The sequence below is a fragment of the Chelonoidis abingdonii genome, chromosome 17 (assembly GCF_003597395.2).
Source record: "Chelonoidis abingdonii isolate Lonesome George chromosome 17, CheloAbing_2.0, whole genome shotgun sequence".
Lineage (NCBI taxonomy): Eukaryota > Metazoa > Chordata > Testudines > Testudinidae > Chelonoidis > Chelonoidis abingdonii.
Window position 1 is genome coordinate 41181808 of NC_133785.1, and position 20891 is coordinate 41202698.

A 20891-nucleotide genomic window follows, 5' to 3' on the forward strand; every position below is an offset into this window, starting at 1 on the left:
TGGGAGAGGATCCAGGCCCTGCTCCTGTAACGGCCGAGGGTTTGAATTCAAATCCAAGGAACCAATTGGGTAAGACGGAAATGGTCAGTGAAAATGCAAATGACCTGGCTGGCAGCGGGGAGGGGCTGCTGGGATCAGGATACCTGCCTACCTGTAACCAGCCCCCTGGAGCTGCGGGGGAGGGAGAGATGCTCCCCGCTTCCCTGCACACCGGAGAGGGGGCTCTGATGCTGTGACCAAAGCAAGGAGCTCGCTGCCTGCCCCACTGGGACAGCAAGGGCAGCGCTGAGCACGGGGGGAGCTGAGACCCCAGCTGAGTGGGGGGACACCCAGACAGGGCAGGTCAGCTGCCAACCAGGTTTGCCTGGTCCAGACATGCTGCTGGGAAGTGATTACACAGCAGGGAGGGAGTTAACCAGGGACAGGGCTCAGGGGGACTGTGACCCCAGGCCCAGCCAGAGAGAGGGAGCAGGTCCCACTCCCTGCCCCAGCAGCTGAATCCTAGACTGAGCTGCAGAGGGATCCCTCCTTGGACAAGCTGAGGGAACTTGCTGGCCACAGCACTGCAAACCCCCTTGGGGAAGGCTGCAGGGACAGAGTCCTGCGGGAGGAGGGATTCCTGTACCGGGAATGGGCTCCCCAAGGGGAAGTAGAACTGGGGGGAAGCGGGAGGCAGCTGGTGGTGCCCCAGGAATCCACAGGGTTCTTCCCTCTCAAGCTGCTGTATGGGAGGAGAGTGAGAGGACCCCTGGACCTGGAAGGGGAGGATTGGGAGGAGAAGGGGGAAGACTCCTTTGGGGATCTCTTCCCTGAGGTGGGAGCCAATCTCCCCATCAGGTGTTCCCCGTTCAGAGTCACTGGGAAAGCAGCCCAGAACCTGGAGAAAAAGATCAAGAACCTGCTGGCTTTAAATGTAATCCAGCCGTTTTACAGCCCATGGGCCTCACCCGTGGGGCTGATCCCCAAGCGAGAAAGGATGATCTGGTTTTGTGGGGGCTATCAGAAGCTTAAAGCCATCACAGTGTCCGATGCCCACCCCATGCCTAGGCCTGGGGAGATTCTAGACAAGCAGAGGGGGATGGAGAACTTGGCCCTGGCAGACACTGACAACGTGCATCTTTAGCCAGCCTGGGTGGAACAGGTGTCTCAGGTGAAGAGGGTGCTGGGCTGCCTCAAGGAGGTGGGACTGACGGTAAAAGCTGGAAAGTGTAAGGTGGGGACGGCAGAGGTGTTGTATCTGGGCCACAAGGTGGGGAGCGGCTGCCCAAACCCAGAGCTGGCCAAGGCCAAGACGGGGGCTCTTAACCAAGGGAGCCCGAATTACAGACCAGAGGGCTGGGAAAAGATCCAATCCCAGTTTGAACCCCAGGGGTACTGGGGTGGCAAAGGGTACGAAAGGGCTGCATAAACCTTCCCACATGCGGCCTGCGAGTGCCATCAAGCACACTCGACCTAAGGGAGGGCGTGAAACTGGACTGTCCTGGTGTAACTCACACCAAGGAACAGGAGAGATGCTGGGGCATCCATGGGAACGTTGGTGGGTTCAAACTTCCCCAGGTCACTGGCTTAAGTGACCTCGCTCAGTTTGGTCTCGAAGCGGGGAGAGATGTGATGAACTGGGAATGTTCTTAATGTTTGCTCTGAATACTGTGTTGGTGCCTCAGTGTCCCCTAGGCAGTTCTTAATATCTAGGTGGTGGGATAAGGGTGTGTGATTGCTGCAGAGCAAAGGGCCAGTGCACCTAAATGCCTGACCCTCTGTCTCCTAGCAACTGATGGCCTGGGCCCCTCCCCTGCAAAGGTGCCAACTGAAGGTGTTGGAGACAAAGAGATCAGGTGACCTCCTGGCCCGGGAAAGGAGCTGAGCAGAGAGGAGGGGCTGGAGGGGGTGGTTAGTCTGGAGTTGCCTGGGGACAAGGAGTGAAGTGCAGACCTAGGGGTCTGGCTCACTGCCCCCCAGAATGGACCCGGCCGAGGGGTCCGGTTCGCTGTATCTACAAGCTCTGTTTTAGACCCTGTTCCTGTCATTGAATAAACCTCTGTGTTGCTGGCTGGCTGAGAGTCACGTCTGACTGCAAAGTGGGGGTGCAGGACCCTGTGGCTTCCCCAGGACCCCGCCTGGGTGGGCTCGCTGTGGGAAGCGCACGGAGGGGCAGAAGATGCTGAATGCTCCAAGGAGAGACCCAGGAGGTGAAGACGTGTGAACAAGTCTGCTCCAAGGGAGAGGAGGCTCCCCAAAGTCCTGCCTGGCTTGGTGGGGAGCAGTTCCAGAGCATCGCCCGGGGACTCCATGACAGGAACCGGTGGCAGTGGTGATGCTGGTGATGGTGGGCACGGTGGGGGAACTGGTGGCAGTAGGGGTGATGGTGGGCACGGTGGGGAAACCGGCGGCACTCGGGGAGTGGGGTGGGATGGTGGGGATGGTAGGGGAAACGGTGGCATTGGGGGGGAGTGGGGACTGTGGGGGAACCGGTGGCAGTGGGGATGGTGGTGATGGTGGGCACAATGGGGGAGCTGGCAGCAGTGGCTGTGGTGGTGGGCATGGTGGGGAAACTGGCGGCACTCGGGGGGGTGGGGTGGGATGATGGTGGTGGGGATTGTGGGGGAACTAGCGGCAGTGGGGATGGTGGTGATGGTGGGCACGGTGGGGGAACCGGCAGCAGTGGCAGCGGTGGTGGGCACGGTGGGGGAACCGGTGGCACTCGGGGGGTGGGGTGGGATGGCGGTGGTGGGGGAACCGGCGGTAGTGGTGATGGTGGGCACGGTGGGGGAACCGGTGGCACTCGGGGTGGGGTGGGATGGTGATGGTGTAACCCAGAGGAGAGGGAAGGAGCCGGGGCAGTCTCCCCAAAGGCTGGGCAGGGGTGTCACCCTCTGCCGCAGAGAGTAAAGCAGGCTGCTTCAGCACTGCGGCCATGACCCGCTCATCACCCCGTGCACTCAGCTCTCCTGCCCAGCACCTACCTGCGGACTTGCCGGCCTTCATGGGCCCTTGTGCATCAGGAGCTGCCGCTGCCCCAGCCCCCCGGGCAGCTGAGCTCCAGTACCTTTTCACCACCACTTTGAGGATGCTCCGGGCAGCAGTGAGCCAGAAATCCTCTGCAAGAGATGGTGTCACCACTGCTGGGTGTCCAGGCCCCAGAGCAAGGTGGGGCCATGGGGAGTGCTAATACTGGGGGGGGCGGGGCACTAAGTCGGGGCAAAGGAGACTGGATTTTCAGGGAGATGGCTCAATTTTCTGAATGGGCCCCCTGGGGAAGGTGGGGAGCTCCCGACCCCCGGGAACACCCCACATCACCCAAGACAGTCCTCGGACTCCCCTGGGGCCAACTGGGAGCTTCCCCATCACCCGGGACAGCCCTCAGCCTCCCCTGGGGCCAGCCGGAAGCCCCTCCATCACCCCCCTGGGGCCAGCTGGGAGCCCACCCATCACCCGGGACAGCCCTCGGCCTCCCTTGGGGCCAGCTGGGAGCTCCCCCATCACCCGGGACAGCCCTCGGCCTCCCCAGGGCCAGCTGGAAGCCCCCCCATCAACCGGGACAGCCCTCAGCCTCTCCCAGGGCCAACTGGAAGCCCCCCCATCAACCGGGACAGCCCTTGGACTCGCCTGGGGCCAGCTGGGAGCCCCTCCATCACCTGGGACAGCCCTCGGCCTCTCTCAGGGCCAGCTGGAAGCCCCCTCATCAACCGGGACAGCCCTTGGCCTCCCCTGGGGCCAGCTGGATGCCCCCCCATCACCCAGGACAGCCCTCGGCCTCCCCGGGGCCAGCTGGGAGCTGCCCCTCCCTGGGGCAATGTGCCCCCCAGCACACAGCAGCGCTCACCGATGAAGGCATGCTTCTCATCCTCAGCACCCAGCCGGTAGCAGCGGGGGAAGAATGTGTCGGCATTGGCCTGGTCGAACCAAGGCAGGTTCCGCAGGTTCAGACACAGCCCCACCTGGGAGAAAATGGAGCTTCAGCTTGATCCTCCTGGGCCCTGACGCCTGGGGACCCATCCCTGCATGCAGCGCAGGGTCTCTGACCCATGGGGCCATGCCCCCCCACTCCTTGCCCACCCAGGGCCATGTGTGCCCCCCGTCCCTGCACGGGACCATGGACAACCCCGCCCCTCAGGGCCACGTGTGCACCCTCTCCCTGTGCAGGCCCCACCCCTATGCCCTGCCTCCCCCAGCAACGTTAGTAGTAGGGACCCCCAGGCTGGCTACCCTGCGCTCACCTTGGTGGTGAAGGAGCCCACCTTGGCGTAGTGGTTCATCACCTGCTCCTTGCGCAGGAAGCGGCAGTCGATTGCATCTCGACGATTAGTCCAGATGAAATAGGGCATCTGGTTGCGAACCAGCCGTGACTGCCCACGGGAAAGGGGCTGGTGTGAGGGGCCAGCGAAGCCCAGGGTGCCTGGATGGGTCTGCCCTGTCTAGGCTTTCTCACCCAGCGCCTACATGGTGCAGTCAGGTCCAGGCCATGCCAGCAGCTGTCTGCGAGGGACGGGGCAGAGCAGTCCACGGCCCAGCCACTGGACGTGCCAGCCTTCAACTCCCACTGCCAAGGGTCCAGCAGAACCCAGCGCCAGCCTTGCCAAGCTCCTTGGCCAGACAGCTCCAAGGGGACGCCCCCCTTGCCCCACCCCCATGCTTTGCCCCAGCCTGAACACCCCCTGCCCTGCCCTGCCCTGCCCTGCCCCCGTGCTTAGCCCCACTCCCACGCTCTGCCTGGCCTGACCACCCACCCCCACCCCATCCCCGCACTCCACCCCAGCCTGAACATCCCTCCACTCTGCCCCAACCTGAACGTCCCCCACACTCCACCCCAACCTGAATGTCCCCCAGTCCTGCCCCAACCTGAACGTCCTCCACCCTGCTCCGCCCCCAACTGAACATCCCCCACCCTGCCCCACCCTCACGCTCCACCCCAGCCTGAACATCCTCCCATCGTGCTCCACCCCCACCTGAACATCCCTCTGCCTTGCCCCACCCCCATGCTTTGCCCCGACCTGAACGTCCTGCCCAAACCTGAACGTCCCCCACCCTGCTCCACCCCCAAATGAACGTCCCTCGCCCTGCCCCAGCCCCGCACTCCACCCCAGCCTGAACATCCCTCCACCCTGCCCCAACCTGAACGTCCTCTGCCCTGCCCCACCCCCGCACTCCACCCCAACCTGAACGTCCCCCACCCTGCTCCACCCCCAAATGAACGTCCCTCGCCCTGCCCCAGCCCCGCACTCCACCCCAGCCTGAACATCCCTCCACCCTGCCCCAACCTGAACGTCCTCTGCCCTGCCCCACCCCCGCACTCCACCCCAACCTGAACGTCCCTCGCCCTGCCCCAGCCCCGCACTCCACCCCAGCCTGAACATCCTCCCATCGTGCTCCACCCCCACCTGAACATCCCTCTGCCTTGCCCCACCCCCATGCTTTGCCCCGACCTGAACGTCCTGCCCAAACCTGAACGTCCCCCACCCTGCTCCACCCCCAAATGAACGTCCCTCGCCCTGCCCCAGCCCCGCACTCCACCCCAGCCTGAACATCCCTCCACCCTGCCCCAACCTGAACGTCCTCTGCCCTGCCCCACCCCCGCACTCCACCCCAGCCTGAAATGTCCTCCCATCCTGCCCCAACCTGAACGTCCCCCACCCTGCTCCACCCCCGGCTGAATGTTCCCTGCCCTGCCCCACCCCAGCGCTTTGCCCCAGCCTGAATGTCCCCCGCCCCAACCCCATGCTCTGCCCTGGCCTGAACACACTACTCTCATCAGGCAATTCTGTGTGGATGCTCTTGTGAGGCCGATCTTGCCCCTGTGCCAGAGGGTGCAGGGAGATGGGGTGGCCTGGGCTCCTCCACCCCCAAACTAACCATGAGGTCGTAGGTGCCATCAGGGTCATCATCCTGCTCCTCTTCCTCACCCTCCTCGTCTGGGGAAGAAGAGCAAGAGCCAGAAGGAGGCCAGAGCACCACTGCCCCGGGCACAGCGCCCGAGAGCCCAAGCTGCTGAGCATTCTGATCTTGGGATGCACACACTCCCGGGGCCCTGGCAGAGCTGGGGAGCTCGCTAGGGACCAAGATGGGGGGACCTGGCAGGGCTGGGGGGGCTTCTCAGGTACTGGGATTGGGGGGACCTGGTGGAGCTGGAGTGCTCCCTGGGGACCTGGCAGGGCTGGGACGCTCCCTGGGGACTGGGATGGGGGGACCTGGCAGGGCTGAGGCACTCCCAGAGACTGGGATGGGGGAATGTGGCAGGGCTGGGGAGCTCCCAGGGACTGGACTGAGGGGACCTGGCAGGGCTGGGGTGCTCCTTGGGGACTGGGCTGTGGGGATCTGGGAGGGCTGGGGCACTCCCAGGACTGGAACAAGTGTATCTCAGAATCTGGAGCCACCCCACAACAAGGCATTGCAGTTCCCCAACAGTCTCCTGGGGCCAGGGGCCAGGCTGTCCCTCCTTCTCGGCTATGCTCCCCTGAGCTTGCTGCCCCCAGCAAGTCCCAGGCCTGAGTAGGGACCTGCCCTGGAGAGCCCATGGCAGGAGTAGCAGGAGAGCCTTGGCACTAGGAGAGGAAAGATCTGCCGACAAAGGCCCCCCTACGTGCCCAGCTCTCACCCTCCTCGACTCTGTCGCTGTCGTCTCCCTCCCCATCCTCGCCCTCAGGCACTCGTTCCCATCTGTGTGCCGCCTTGGGGGCTTTCTTCTCCACCCAGCCCCGGCTGCGCAGCAGTCTCCGGATCACAGGGTATGGGCCATGCAGCATGAAGATCTTCCTTTGCTGCGAGGGAAGCGAGCTGAATGCTCCATGCAACGGGAACCCAAGGCGCAGCTGGGCCCTGGACTTCTTTTCAAGTCACCTTTACAAGGCATCACTGGTTCTCAGCATCAGCTAGTGCTAAAAGGCACTAAAGCTCATTAAAAGGGTTGGACAATTATTTTTCGTCAAAACTTTTTTTGGATAAAAAATTAGGGGTTTTTTAAAAGCAGAAAAAATCATGGACAATCTCTGCTTTCTTTCAAAATTTGTTGTGGTTTTTTTAATTGAAAAGCTGAAATTAGTCTGCCAAAACTTGAACATGGTTTGGAGTTTCAGAAGTGTGGGGCCAAATATTTGCTGCCTGTTGTGTTTGATTGTTTAAAGAAACAATAAAAAAAATCTGCTTAAAAAAAATCCAAAACTTTTGAACCACCTCAGCTTGTGACCAAACGCCTGAGCCCATCCAGTCAGAGATTTTTCCAGGTTTCTGACACTCTGCTGGCTTCCTTGACTCATATCTGTCTCCACAACTTTGGGTTCATTTAGGTTAGAACATAAAAACAGCCATTCTGGGTCAAACCAAAGGTCCATCCCTCCCAGTATCTGTCTACCGACAGTGGCCAATGCCAAGTGCCCCAGAGGGAGTGAACCTAACAGGTAATGATCAAGTGATCTCTCTCCTGCCATCCATCTCCACCCTCTGACAAACAGAGGCTAGGGACACCATTCCTTACCTATCCTGGCTAATAGCCATTAATGGACTTAACCTCCATGAATTTATCTGTTTCCTAGAGACTGGCTCCATGGGGTCCCTCACAAACTGGAGACGGTTACTGTGGGTTTGTCTTTAGTATAGCTTATGTACATACTCCACGAACTGAGCATTTGAGCTTGTTCCAGAATCTGGGATGAGCCTATGTTGTGAAAACTGAAATGCTCAAAATAGCACATGCATGTGAATGGACACAGGGTGCTAAAATTAAATTAACCCAGGGGTCTCAAACTGGGGTCAGGACCCCTCAGGGGGTCACAGGTTATTACTGGGGTCGCGAGCTGTCAGCCTCCACCTCAAACCCTGCTTTGCCTCCAGCATTTATAATAGTGTTAAATATATAAAAAATGTTTTTTAATTTATAAGGGGGGGGTCGCACTCAGAGGTTTGCTATGTGAAAGGGGTCACCAGTACAAAAGTTTGAGAACCACTGAATTAACCCCTCTGGAGCCTCGGGGAATGCAGGGGAGGGGGGGTCTCCCTCGGTGGGATTGGGAAGGAGGTAGGTGGTGTAGGATATTGCTCTTCTCATGTGATCCCTCCCCCATGGCTCTCTTGGCTCTATCACTGTTAATCTAAAATGGTTAATTTTAATGAAGCTGCCCTCCCCTGACAAGAATCTCCCTATGGCACTGAAAGTAAACGTAGACTATAATTTGGCATTTGAGAAGTGAAAGGGATGGTAGCCCTAAGGGAAAAGATAACAGCTTGGATCTTTGTGTTAAATAGCTGTCTGCAAGCCTCAAATTGCTGAATGAGCTTTAGGGTAGGGAAAGCTGTGCCTCCCCAAACAGCCTGGCCCTGCCCCCAATCCAACCCCCACCCACTTCCTGCTCCCCAACTGCCCCCCTCAGAATCCCCGACCCATCCTGCTCCTTATCTCATCACTGCCCCACCGAGGTGCCCCCCAACCACCACTCTGGGACCCCACCCCCCACCAACTCCCCCTTCCCTTGACTGCCCGGACCCCTATCCCCCCCTCCCCGACTTCTGACAGACTCCCGGAATGCTCACGATCCAACCCCCTGTTCCCTGTCCCCTGATCGCCCCCAGCAGCGCTGTGAGGGCCGCTCATGGGTTACCGCTGACTCTCCCCTCTCTCGGAGCCTCAGCGCGCCGCATCCAGGAGCTGTCCTGGCCCCTGGACAGCGCTGCAGTGGTGTGATTCCAGTGGGACCAGAGCTCACAGACCCACTCCCTTACAACGCGGCTCTGACTCAGTGGGAGGAGCTCAGGTCCTGCCGCTGCAGCACTGTCCAGGGCTGCTCCTGACACGGCACGCTGAGGCGATGGGGGAAGGCGGAGGCGGGGCCCTCTGTGGGGCCTGGGGCAAATTGACCCATTTGCCCCCCCCGGGCAGCCCTGGGGAGGGCCCAGGGGAGGGCCAAGCAGGGCTGGTGGGAAGGGAGCAGCAGGCAGGACCAGGGGGAGGCAGGGAAGGGGCAGGCAGGGCCGGGGCGGAGGTGGGGGCTCCGGCGTAGAAGCTGGGCTGCAGGTGGGGCGAAGTGGACAGCCTCTCACCTTGACGGCTCTCTCCACGTACAGCCTGCTCTGCTTGAGGCGCTCTGGGTTGAGAGGGTAGCAGCCACTGCTGCGCCGGATGCGCCCATCGCTCGGAGGAGCTGTGAGCCCTGGAAAGGGAGAACAGCCCAGCGCCAGCTCTGCTAGACCCACTCCAAGCTCTGGGGCATGCCTGCCAGGCCATCCTCAGGGGGCCCTCGCCCATGGCACTCTGCTCTTTCTGCTGTTTCCGGGAGCCCAGGGGGGTTGGCTCCGTGGCAGTGCCACTAGCCAGGAGGCTGGGCAATGGCCCCTCTGTGTTGCCAGCCCTGGGGACGTCATGTGCCAAGGAATAGCCCCCGGACAGGCTATGGGGGTCATGGGCTGAGGCATGCCCCCTGCAGTGGGCAGCATGGGGAGAACAGGCTGGGGGCTCTTGGTCAGACAACGGTTCGCTCCAGGGCTGGGGAAAGGAACCAAGCCAGGGACACTCTCCCCTGGTGCCAGACCCTGCGTGCTTCCACTGGGAGCCCACGTGCCTTGGGCTGGCCCAGGCCATGCCCTGCATGCCTGGGGTCGCTCTGCTGCAGGGACTAGCCATGGCAACGAGGGGCTCCAAAGAAAAGGGGCAGGGAGGTCAGAGAGAAGGGCTGGCCAGGACCAGCTGCAGGGCTCCTACCTTCCTGCCGCTGCCTCCTGGGACCAGGGACAGCAGGGCCCTTGCGAGGGGCAGGGAGCAGAGCTGCCTTCTCCGTGACAGCATCCCCCTCCATGTCAGCACCTACATTCAGCCAGGAGAGCAGCACATCAAGGCCAGGCCCTCAAGCACTGGGGGGCAGGGCTGAGCCTCTGTGAGGAGCCTGCAACGGAGCATGGAGCCCAGAGCTGGCTCCACCGGCTGAGTCAGTCGCTGTGGGAGGTGCTGGAGAGGTACAGGACACCCAAGCTCCCGGTCTGGGGGGATGCTCCTGTTAAGGCCGATCTCAGGCCCAGATGGCTCGGGCTGACCCTAGCCCACTGGGCAGTGGCTGATGGGCTCCCAGAGTGGGCAGAGGAGCTAGCAGAGTTCATTCAGTCCCTGGGACTGTCCGAGCTAGTGCAGGAGCAGTTGTCCCACCTCCACCTCCCTCAGACCTTTCCCATCCCCCCAACCCATGACTGTCACCTCCTGTGTGGCTTGGCTGAGGAGTGACATCGATGCCTCTACACTTAGCTAGTGCCACCCACCCAGCTCAGAGCTCCTGACAGACATACTGAGTTCAGGCCCCAGTATTCTCCAGAGGGGGAAACTGAGGCATACAGAGGGATGAGGGTTTTGCCCAAGACCAGACAGCCAGTGGGTGGCAGAGTCAGAACGACCCTGCAGTCCTGAGCCCCACACAGTCACTGCCTCGCAGTCCTTGAGCAGGGCTCTTGGGGCTACTGCTCGTCTCTGGCACCCCCGACTCGGGGCCTTCCTGGGCAGGTGGGAGGGGATATTTGCCTCCCAAGCTGGCAACATCACTGCTTCCCAGAGCTGCACAGAGCCCCCAGGCAGCCCCCCCGCAGGGCTCGCGCCACTCCCCTCACCTGGGAACCCTTTCCGCCCGTTGCTCTCTGCGCAGCTTCTTGCAGGGCCTGGCTCTGCCAGCATGGCTCAGCTCCCAGCCAGCCACCTCAGAGGGAGAAGCGGAAAGTGTGCAGCTGCGCCTCCTTGCGCCCCACAAGCAAGTGCCAGGGCCCCTCGAGGGGCTGACGCTCCCATAAAGCTGCAGGTGGCCCCTGTGCAGCCTGAGACCCAAACACCATTCCAGCAGAGCCCCGGTACCACTCCCGGGGCGCCAGCTCCCAGGCCAAGGCCAAGGCCAGTCACGTATGAGGCAAAGCCGCCTAAGAGAGTGGAGCCAGGGTTGCTCAGCAGCCTGACAGCCCCTGGCCATGGCACTACCACAGAGCACATCGGGCCCATGGGGGAGCTGGGGGGCCGTAAGAGCCTGCGCGCTGGCCAATACAGCCCCCGTGCCCCAGGCAGGCAGCAAGGCCATGCAGCCCACCTCCATCTCCCCGACTCTATCACCCCTGCCCTTCTCATCCTCACACCAAACCCTGACCCCCACTGGTCCCCCCGGCCTCTGTATCAACCCAATCCCCACCCCCACAGACCCCTGACCCTCTATATCACCCCAATGCCCACCCTGACCACACAGACTCACCCAGCCTCTATATCACCCCAATCCTGACATCGACCCCACCCCCAGATTCCCCTTCCCCCTATAATCACCCCATCCGCACGATCGTAGCCCCCCAGATCCCGCCCCATATCGCCCCAATTCCCCACACCGACCCCCCACAGACCCCGTCCCTATATCAACCAATCCCACGAGCGGACTTCCCCACAGACCCCCGCCCCATAGCGCCATCCCCACAGCGACCCCCCACACCCTGCCCCTATATCGCCCAATCCATACCGACCCCCCCACAGACCCCGCGCCATACGCCCAATCCCCACAGCGACCCCCCACGACCCCTGCGCCTATATCCCCCATCCGCACACCGACCGCCCGCCCACAGACCCCCGGCCCATGTAGCCCTATCCCCAAGCTACCCCCCCACAAGACCCCTGCCTATAATCGCCCCAATCCCCACACGACCCCCCGAGACCCAGCCCCATTAGCGCCTATCCCACACCGACCCCCCCCGAGACCCAGCCCACTAGCGCCCATCCCACAGCGGACCCCCACAGATCCCCCCATATCGCCCCAATCCCCCGCCCCCGGCCGAGCCCTACCCCGCTCGGCTCGAGCGCCCGGCTGTTGCTGGGGGTCTCCATGGCGACGCGCGGAGCGCGGCGGCGGGGACCCGTGACATCAGGCGGGGCTCGGGCCGAGCCTGCCCGTTCGCCGGGGTCGCACCCCCCGGCCAAGGACGTTCTTATCCCCCTCACCCCCAGGTCTCTCAGTCCCTCCCCCCCACACCATGGGACAGGGCACTCCTCCCCCCGCCCCCACCCCCTCGGCCAGGAGCTCTTCGTTCCTCCTTCCCCTCGCCCACACTCCGTCCCCCCAGCAGGGCAGGGCAGCCTGTGGGTCCCGCCCCACCCAGGCAGCACCTCTCCTCTCACCCACCCCCCAACTCCTGGCAGGTGCCGACAGGGCTTCTGCTGGTGCCAGCCCCCCACAGCTCTGAACTGAGGGCCCCCAGGAGTGCCCTGCCCACAGGACCCCCAGCAGCAGGCCACCCTCCCAGAGGCAAAAAGGCTTTAATGGGGAAGGTACCAGAGCAAGAACGGCAAGTGCAATAGCAAAAGCAGCACAAGTTACAGATTCCAGCTCCGTCAGGATTCCAGCCTCCTCCACCCATGCAGAGAAAGGGAAGGTGAAGGCCACAGGCAGGAGGACGTGCTGCCTAGGCCTGTGCCAGACTGATGGGGTTGAAGCAGAGTAGTGCTCCCTGCAGTTCAGGGGCAGGGCTACCCACTCCACCAAGTTGCACCCCTCCCATTAGTGGGGAATCTATCACAAAAGCAGCCCCCAGAGCTGCAGCAGGGAGGCTGTGGAGATTGGGAATTGGAGGTTGCCCAGCCTGGCCCAAGAGAACATCGCTGGCTAGCCCAGGACAGCTGCTCTACACCCCCACCTTTCTGGAAGCCCTAACGGTGGGATTAGGCTGAGTTGTGGCTCAAGAACGTCATGTGCATGAGGGCTGCTTTACGGCAGCTGGTAGAAGGGACCTGATACCTGAGTAGGCACTGCCTTCAGTTGGAATGCCAGCTAGCATGTACTAGCCTGATAGCAGGAGCTGCTCTTGCTGCCCAGTGCTGGAGTAGCCACAGCTCCCCTCCAGCCCCCAGAGCCTCAGACAATTACAGCAATGATTAGTCATTTAAAAAAAGAATATGGAGCTGACAGTCTCAAACAAGCACAGAGTTTGGTTCAAACTATTAACTCCTCCCCCTCCCTTCCCCTGGGGCCAGCGGAGAATCAAGGTACATTCCACTTGGACAGCTCCTGAAGATCTGATTGCTTCTCATCTCTTCCAGATAGCAAGGCCCTGGGCATGGCCCTCCCTAGCAGGGCAGCTGTGCAGACGCAGGAGAGAATGAGAACCTGAGCTGTGGAGTCCAGCACCATGCTCTAAAACTGGAAGGAAGGAAAAAAGAAAGCTGGTCAGATGCCCATTAGTCCCTGTGCACCCACACATCTTCCTGGTCACACTCCCAGCCTGTGCAGGCCCCTGTGAGCTACCGTAACTTTGCACTTTACTAGAGAGGGGGCAGCGTATGGAAAGTACAGATCCCAGAACTGGACACTCCAGCCAGCTCACAGAGCCTGGGAAGTTGGGACCTGTGCTCTGGAGATGGTGACTTCTTACTACACAGCTCTTCACCTGAAGAGGTTGAACTGCTGACCAGTTAACCGCACACACAGCGCACCCACGCCTGCCCTGCCCCACCCTACTGAACTCACATCCCTGTAGGAGCCTGCCTGCTTCGGCCATCAAGTCACTTGGTACCACACTGCTCCCTCATTTAACAGGGTGTCAGGAATGCCCACACCATCTGGCAGCAGGACCTCATCCCCCATGAGTCCTACCTCTGGGGGCCTTCACATCACCCCAGGCAGCCCCTCCCCAAGCTGTACCCTCCAGGGATCATAGGAGCACATCATGGCCATACTGGGTCACATCAACAACAGCCAGTGCCAGATGCTTCAGAAGGAGTGATCCATCCTGTCAGCCGGTCTTAGCTTCTGGCAGTCAGAGTTTTAGGGATACCCAGCACACAGGGTTGCATCCCTGACCATCTTGGCTAGTAGCCATTGATGGACCTGTACTCCAGGAACTGAGCTAGTTAGTTTTTGAACTCAGTTATACTTTTGGCCTTCGCCTCCCCTGGCAATGAGTTCCACAGGTTGACTGTTGTGTGAAGTACTTCCTTATGTTTGTTTGACCAGCTACCCACTAATTTCATTGGATGACCCCTGGTTCTTGTGTTACAAGAAGGAGTAAACAGCACTTATTTACTTTCTTCACACCAGTCATGATTTTATAGACCTTCCAAAGCTGACCTGGCTCAGTCTTTTTAATCTCATATGGAAGCTGTTCCAAATCCCTCATCATTTTGGTTGCCCATCTCTATACTTTGTCCAATTAAACGTTTTTTTTTTTTTTTTGAGATAGGACAACCACATCTGCACACAATATTCAAGGGTCCCGGCGTAACATGGATCTATATGGTGGTGTTAGATAATAAAACAGAAAATATCCTAACCCGTTCCTAACTATTGTTAGCTTTTCTGACTGCTGCTGCAGATGGAGTCCTTGTGGATAGTTCTCTGACATCTGCTCAATAATTTCTTTCTTGAGGGGTCTAAATTAGCTGTGACCACATCATTTTATATGGATAGTTGGGATTATGTTTTCCCATGTGCATTACTTTGCACTGATCAACATTGAATTTAATCTGCCATTTTGTTGCCCAGTCACCTAGTGTTATGAGATCCTTTTTAACTCTTTGCAGTTAGCTTTCAACGTAACTATCTTTAGTTTGACATCATCTGCTAACTTTGCCACCTCACTGTTTATTCCTTTTTCCAGATCATTTATGAATATGTTAAACAGTACTGGTCACAGTACAGTTCTTAGGGGGACCATGCTATTTTTCTCCACTGTGAAACCTGACCATTTATTCCTACCCTTTGTTTCCTATCTTTTAACCAGTTACCAATGCATGAAAGGACCTTCCTTCTTATCCCATGACTCCTTACTTTGCTTAAGAGCCTTAGGTGAAGGACCTTGTCAAAGGCTTTCTGAAAATCTTAAGTGTACTGTATCCACTGGATCCCCCTTGTTCACATTTGTTGACCCCCCAAAAGAACTGTAATAGACTGGTAAGGCATGATTTCCCTTTACAAAACCTGCATTGACTCTTCCCCAACATCTCATTTAGCTGTATGTCTAAAAATTCTGTACTTTACTATGGATTCAACCCATTTGCCCAGTACTAAAGTTAGGTCTACTGGCCTGTAATTGCCAGGATCGCCTCTAGAGGCTTAAAACAAAGCACCACATTAGCTATCCGCCAGTCATCTACAGAGGCTGATTTAAGTGATAGGTTATATACGACAGTTGGTAGTTCTGCAGTTTCATATTTTAGTTCCTTCAGAACTCCTGGGTGATACCATCTGGTCCTGGTGACTTAGTACTGTTTAATTTACCAATTTGTTCCAAGCCTCCTCTATTGACACCTCAATTTGGGATAGTTCCTCAGATCTGTCACCTAAATAGAATGGCTCAGGTTTGGGGAATCTCTTTCTCATTCTGTGCAATGAAAAACTGATGCAAAGAATTCATGTAGTTTCTCCCTAATAGGTTTATTTTCCTTGTCTGCTGTTTTAGAACTTTGACTGTCCAGTGGCTCCACTGACTGGTAGCTTCCTGCTTGTGATGTACTTAAACGCTTCTTTCTGCTGTTAGCTTTCATGTCTTTTGCTAGTTGCGCTTCACATTCTTTGCCCTGTCTAATTCTACTGTTACACGTGACTTGCCAGAGTTTATGCTCCTTTCTATTTTCCTCAGTAGGATTTGACTGCCGGTTTCTAACAGATATCTTTTGTCTCTAACCACCTCTTTTACTGTTTAGCCATGATGACCTTTTTTGTTCCTCTTACAGTTCTTTCATCTGGGATATACATTTAGTTGGTGCCTCCATTATGATGGTTTTTAAAAGTTTCTATGTAGGGTGCAGACATTTTCATGCTTGTGACTGTTCTTTTCAATTTCTGTTTAACTAGCTTCCTCATTTTTGTATAGTTCCCCTTTTTTAAGTTAAATGCTACTATGGTGATTTTCTTTGGTATTTCACCTTCTACAAGGATGTTATATTTAATTACATTATGGTCACTAGGACTGAGCAGTTCAGCTACATTCACCTCTTGGACCAGGTCCTGTGCACCACTCTGGACTAAATGAAGAATTGCCTCTCCCCTTGCGGGTTCCAGGACTAGCTGCTCCAAGAAACAGTCATTTATGGTGTCAAAAAATTTTCATCTCTGCATCCCAACCTGAGGCGTTCTGTACCCAGTCAACATGGGGCTAGTTGAAGTAACCCATTATTATTGGGCTTTCTGTTTTTGTATTAGCCAGGCTGGGCAGGGATGCTGTCCCTAGCCTCTGTTTGCCAGAAGCTGGGAATGGGCAACAGGCGATGGATCACTCAATTGCCCTGTTCTGTTCATTCTCTCAGACACCTGGCATTGGCCACTGTCAGTAGACAGGATACTGAGCTAGATGGACCTTTGGTCTGACCCAGTATGGCCACTTTCATGTAGCCTCTCTAATCTCCCTGAGCATTTCCCAGTCACCAGCATCATCCTGGTCAGGTAGCTGGCAGTATATTCCTCCTGCTCTACTCTTATTATTCAAGTACAGACAGGAGTGGCGCCAGGGGTTTTGGCGCCCTAGGCGGGGGTCCTTCCGCACTCCCAGTCGTTGGCGGCAATTCTGCGGTGGAGGGGTCCTTCCGCGCTCCCGGTTTTCGGGGCACTTCAGCGGCGGGTCCCGGAGCGAGTGAAGGACCCGCCGCAGAATTGCCGCTGACGACCCAGAGCACGGAAGGGCCCCCCGCCGCCGAATTGCTGCCGAGGGCAGCAAAATGGCATACCCCCCCAAATCCTGGCACCCTAGGCGACCACCTAGGTCACCTAAATGGAAGCGCTGGCCTTGAGTACAGAATTTCTATCCAGCGATAGTCCATGGTACAGTTTGAGTCGTTTTACTATATTTGACTCTGCTTTCTTTCAGCTATAGTGCCACACTCCTCCCGCTCAGTGTGATGTGCGCCATCATTCCTTCATATTTTGCACCCTCGCCCCTGCCCATGCCACGCTCCAGGCAGAGACCGCATACCTGGGACTGCTTGTGTTCTAACTAGACCTTTTTACGGGACAGAGTCAGGAGACCCAAACAGGCTTCCATGTGACCCTTTGCAAAGCCCTCTAAAGGAAACATTGTTCCCATGCTAGTTCTGGCAATCCAGGCTCCCCCTCACCACATTCAGCCAGCTTGGAAACAGACAGTGGGGATGTGCCAGGCCTCATTGTAAAGCCAGGTTCCCACATCTCTGAGGAAGGGCCGCAGGCCCCCTTTGTCTAGCTGTTACCCCCAAAGCTCTCCCTGGTCAAAACAGGCTGCCCACAAGCCCCTTCCTGCAATAGAAAGGGGAAGGAAGCTGCTGTTCCCCTGCCTAGGAGCTCACGTTCTTGAGGAACTCCTCAGCCACAATGCGAGCCCTGGCGTTGACGGACAGCTTCATCTCACTGATCTCCTTGTCAATCTCTTCCATGAAGTGGATCACAAAGTCCACTAGCTTGTGCTTGTACATCTGCTCTGTGTGGAAGTTTGTGATCAGGAAGCTGATGTCATAACCCTAGTGGGAGAGAGGAAAGAAGCAACACCTGATCAGTGATCACCAGAAAAGCCCCTTTGCCCTGCCTGGCAGCTCAGCACCGTGGCAAAGATGCTCATGAGAGTGAGCTGCCAAAGCAGGTGAGTAGAAGTGTCCCTGTCTTGCACCACAGGATTTGCCCCCCACCCAAGCCATCTCACCTCCACGGGTTTCCTGCGCAGGATGAAGAAGTTCTCAGCCCTCATCATCATGAAGCGCATGAATTTGTGGCACAGGATCTTCTCGATCTCATCTGCCTGAAGAGAGGAAGGGGAAGTCAGGCTTCCTCAAGACAAGTGCAAGCCACCAACCCTTTGCCTCATCTCCAGCTCCATCCCCTCCTGTGCTGCCCCCCACCAACCACACGCTCACCTGTTTCACTGCAATGCTGACTCTCACAGAGTTGATGGACCCCTCGATCAGAACCTTCTCTTTCTCATTCCTGCTGATGATCACCGGCTGCAACAGCAGCTCTTTGCTACTCCTGCAAACCCAGGAAAGACATCAGCATGCATGGAGGAGGGAGCACTTGCCAGCCCAACACAAGTACATGACATAAGGTGCAGGCACCCACCAGGGAATTGCTCACTCACCTGACCACTTGCAGCTGGGGAAAAGTGTAGGAACCTCATTGTAATACAGAAGCTTGCACTTTTGTACATAGCACTAATGCCAGATGTACAGCCCTGGGAACTGAACAAGTCCTGCATGAGCAGCACTACCCCTGCCAACATGCCTCATCTCTGTCCCACAGAAGTCACCCGCAAGCCTCCTTGGTTCCTCCAGTCCTCAGCTTCCCTGATGGGCCTGACCAGATGGGTAATCAGTGCCAATTGTGCGAGCTGTGACTTATGCGTGTAGAGCCCTGCACTAGGAGTGAGACAGACTCACACCAGACATGGCCAATGAGCAGCCAAGACCCTTAGCTGTAGCCAGTGGCTTGGCAGAGGGGGAGGAGGGAAAGACACCTTGCTTGTAAAGGGCTGTGTAAGACCTTCACTACATGAGAATATTTTCTTGATATAAACAATGCCTTAAATTCACACCTCTCTGGTTATCCCAGGGCAGCCAAGCCCCACTATCACAGGGACTCTCTTCACTCTACATCTTTCTCCTGACAAGGGGCTAAAGGTAAATCGAAGAAACTCCCAAGAGCAGAGTAACACACAAGGTTCCCCTAAAATCACAAGGCCTCCATAGCCAGGGACCAGCCTGCAGGAACAAAGCCTATGCCTACCCAAGGCTCAGAAGTCCCAAGACAGTAGCTGAAGGAAGCAATGCAAAGTGGCACTTGCAGGGTTCCTGTCGCACTGGACAGCTGCAATGCAAGCTTTCCCCGCACAACCGGCACTTTGAGCCCCCAAGGGATAGGAATATTAACTAGGGATGGCAGGGCACTCCAATTCCAATTCTTCAGAGTGGACTGGACAGTACAGACAGTCTTGTGTGGTGATGGAGACACTCCTGAGACTAACCTCAGCCTCCCACTGAAACATTCCAAACAACAAACATCTCAGCAACCTCAACGGTGTCCTTTGACGACATGATGATAATACAATTTGCAAGCACTCTGCCATGGAAGAACCATGTATTATTAATTAAAGACAGGAAGGGACCTGTCTGCTGAACACACATTGCTTTCTTCAAGTACTCAGAAATGCATATGTCATGACAAAAAATTAAATCACAACAAAATAGCCTTAACTCTGACCCACGGATTGTTGGTTTAATTAAATTCTGTTACCTTGATTTAAGTAGCAACACATTTTCTTTTAAGGGACATTGTTAAATGGAAAATATGAGCAGTAAATATATTTAACAAAATTACCTTATCAATTGACAGTAGGGTCTCAATACTGTTTTTCCTGAGAAAAGCATTATAGGCAGAACTGGTATTGGACAGCCTTAAGTATGATAGGCAGTGTTGATGCCTATAAGACGACACTGATTTTAACTGCATATAAACTGGGTCAAACTTTAGCCACTCAGGCCGAAATTTCCCACGCTAGGCATCTGATTAAGGCTGAATATTAAGTCTCAGCAAAAATGGTTCAACCATCTGACCAAGTTTAGAGGAAAATATATTTTCCCCATGTTAAAACAACTCTTCAAGCCGTTTCACTGAGAAGCTCTAGTGCTTTGCAGCAGGGACTAGAAATTTGGCAAGGGGGTCACTGTTCTGTCAGTGAGAAGCCCCTTTTGCTGTCCCTGTGAAAAATTGCTCAAGTGTGTTCTAGCCTTTGAAAAACTCTCACTTCATCCATGCTCCATGGAGACCTTAGAGTTCACCAGCTAAATGCTGCAGAGTTTCTCTGCACTGAGCATGCCCCAACCCAGGGCGAGCAGAACCTTCCTGGCCATTGCTCCTTGGTGCAATGCACCAGAATTTGCAGAGAGGGGGTAGCAGTGGGGCAAAGTCAGGTCATGCCCGGGAGCAGGGTTGGGAAGACTTTGTCCTGTGCTGTTGGTGTTCCTCTGGCTGGTGCCCAGCCAGCGTGGAGAAGAAAACATACTGACTCTAATTCAGAAAGGACAAGGGCTGAACCTGGGGGGCAGACTGGGACTGAGAGCTGCCTAGAAGGCATGGCAGAGCAGTCGAAGAGGAAGGGGGAACTGGGCCTAGCTGGGCAAGAAGACCAAGACAATGAGCTGAAGGGAAGGGGCTGCTCCATAACGCAGGATACTTCTCCCAGCCTTAGCCCCGGGGCCTCCTGGTGACAGGCACTGCCCTGAGCAAGCAGCCAACCCCCCGCACATTTCCCCTGCTGGGACAGGGGCTCCAAGCCCTCAGGACACACGGGGCTTCAGCGGCCCCTCCCGCCCATCTCGGGGTCCCAACCCCCTCGCAGTACCTGACTTCCACCTCCGGCTTGTTGTGTCGCTCCACCACCTGGGAGGAGAAATTCTCCAGGCACAGGGCAGCCTGCAGCGTGGCGCGCACCGCGTTCAGGTAGGGGCGCAGGGTGGCAGTCTGGGGAGAGCAGGGAAGTCAGAACAAGGGCGAGAGCCACCAACGCCCGGCCCGCGCGGCCTCATCCCTGGTGCCCCGGCTCGGCTCGGCTCGGCTCGGCCCCCTCAGCCCTGGGCCGGGCCCGCCCCACGGCTCCCCCCACCGCCCCGGGCCGCGCGCCCCCAGTCCCTACCATAGCGGCAGCTTCACTCCTGTCCGTCCGGCTCCCAGGAAGCGGAAGTGGCGGGTACCGCCGCGGCGGCTCCTCTCTTCCGGGATGGGCGGACCGTTCCATTACCGCCCGCGGGGGTCTCTCACTTGAGCCTTCCTCCTGCCCGGGAATGGGAGGGGCCGCGCCGACCCCTCAGACCCCTGACACAGGAAGTCCGCGCGGGGGGAGCGCTCCGGCGCCGGGGCGCTACTGTGAACGCCGGGGCTCCTCTTCCCCCCCCATCCCGCACTTGGTACATTCCGGCCGCTGCTTCCATATTAGGGAACGGAGAGTGAGATTCT

The 20891-nt window shown here is 57.3% G+C and overlaps 2 protein-coding genes across 2 annotated transcripts in view; both read right to left on the reverse strand.

Annotated features, from left to right (window-relative positions):
- TTLL3 (tubulin tyrosine ligase like 3) overlaps positions 1-10084 on the reverse strand; it is a 17137-nt gene extending 7053 nt beyond the window's left edge. Inside the window, exons 1-7 of the mRNA XM_075073306.1 lie at positions 9686-10084; positions 9028-9137; positions 6593-6755; positions 5851-5909; positions 4218-4346; positions 3824-3938; positions 2964-3098 (exon numbers count right to left, since the gene is read on the reverse strand). Coding sequence (XP_074929407.1) covers positions 2964-3098; positions 3824-3938; positions 4218-4346; positions 5851-5909; positions 6593-6755; positions 9028-9137; positions 9686-9779 — 805 coding nt within the window. The 5' untranslated portion in view covers positions 9780-10084. The remainder of the gene's footprint in view (positions 1-2963; positions 3099-3823; positions 3939-4217; positions 4347-5850; positions 5910-6592; positions 6756-9027; positions 9138-9685) is intronic.
- Positions 10085-12227: 2143 nt separating this feature from the next.
- ARPC4 (actin related protein 2/3 complex subunit 4) lies at positions 12228-20688 on the reverse strand. Its single transcript, XM_032798910.2, has 6 exons — positions 20572-20688; positions 20281-20399; positions 17801-17912; positions 17590-17685; positions 17240-17410; positions 12228-13124 (listed from the first exon to the last, which is right to left on the reverse strand). Exons 1-6 carry the CDS (start codon positions 20671-20673, stop codon positions 13119-13121), a joined length of 606 nt encoding a protein of 201 aa, XP_032654801.1. The 5' UTR covers positions 20674-20688; the 3' UTR covers positions 12228-13118.
- Positions 20689-20891: the final 203 nt, after the last annotated feature.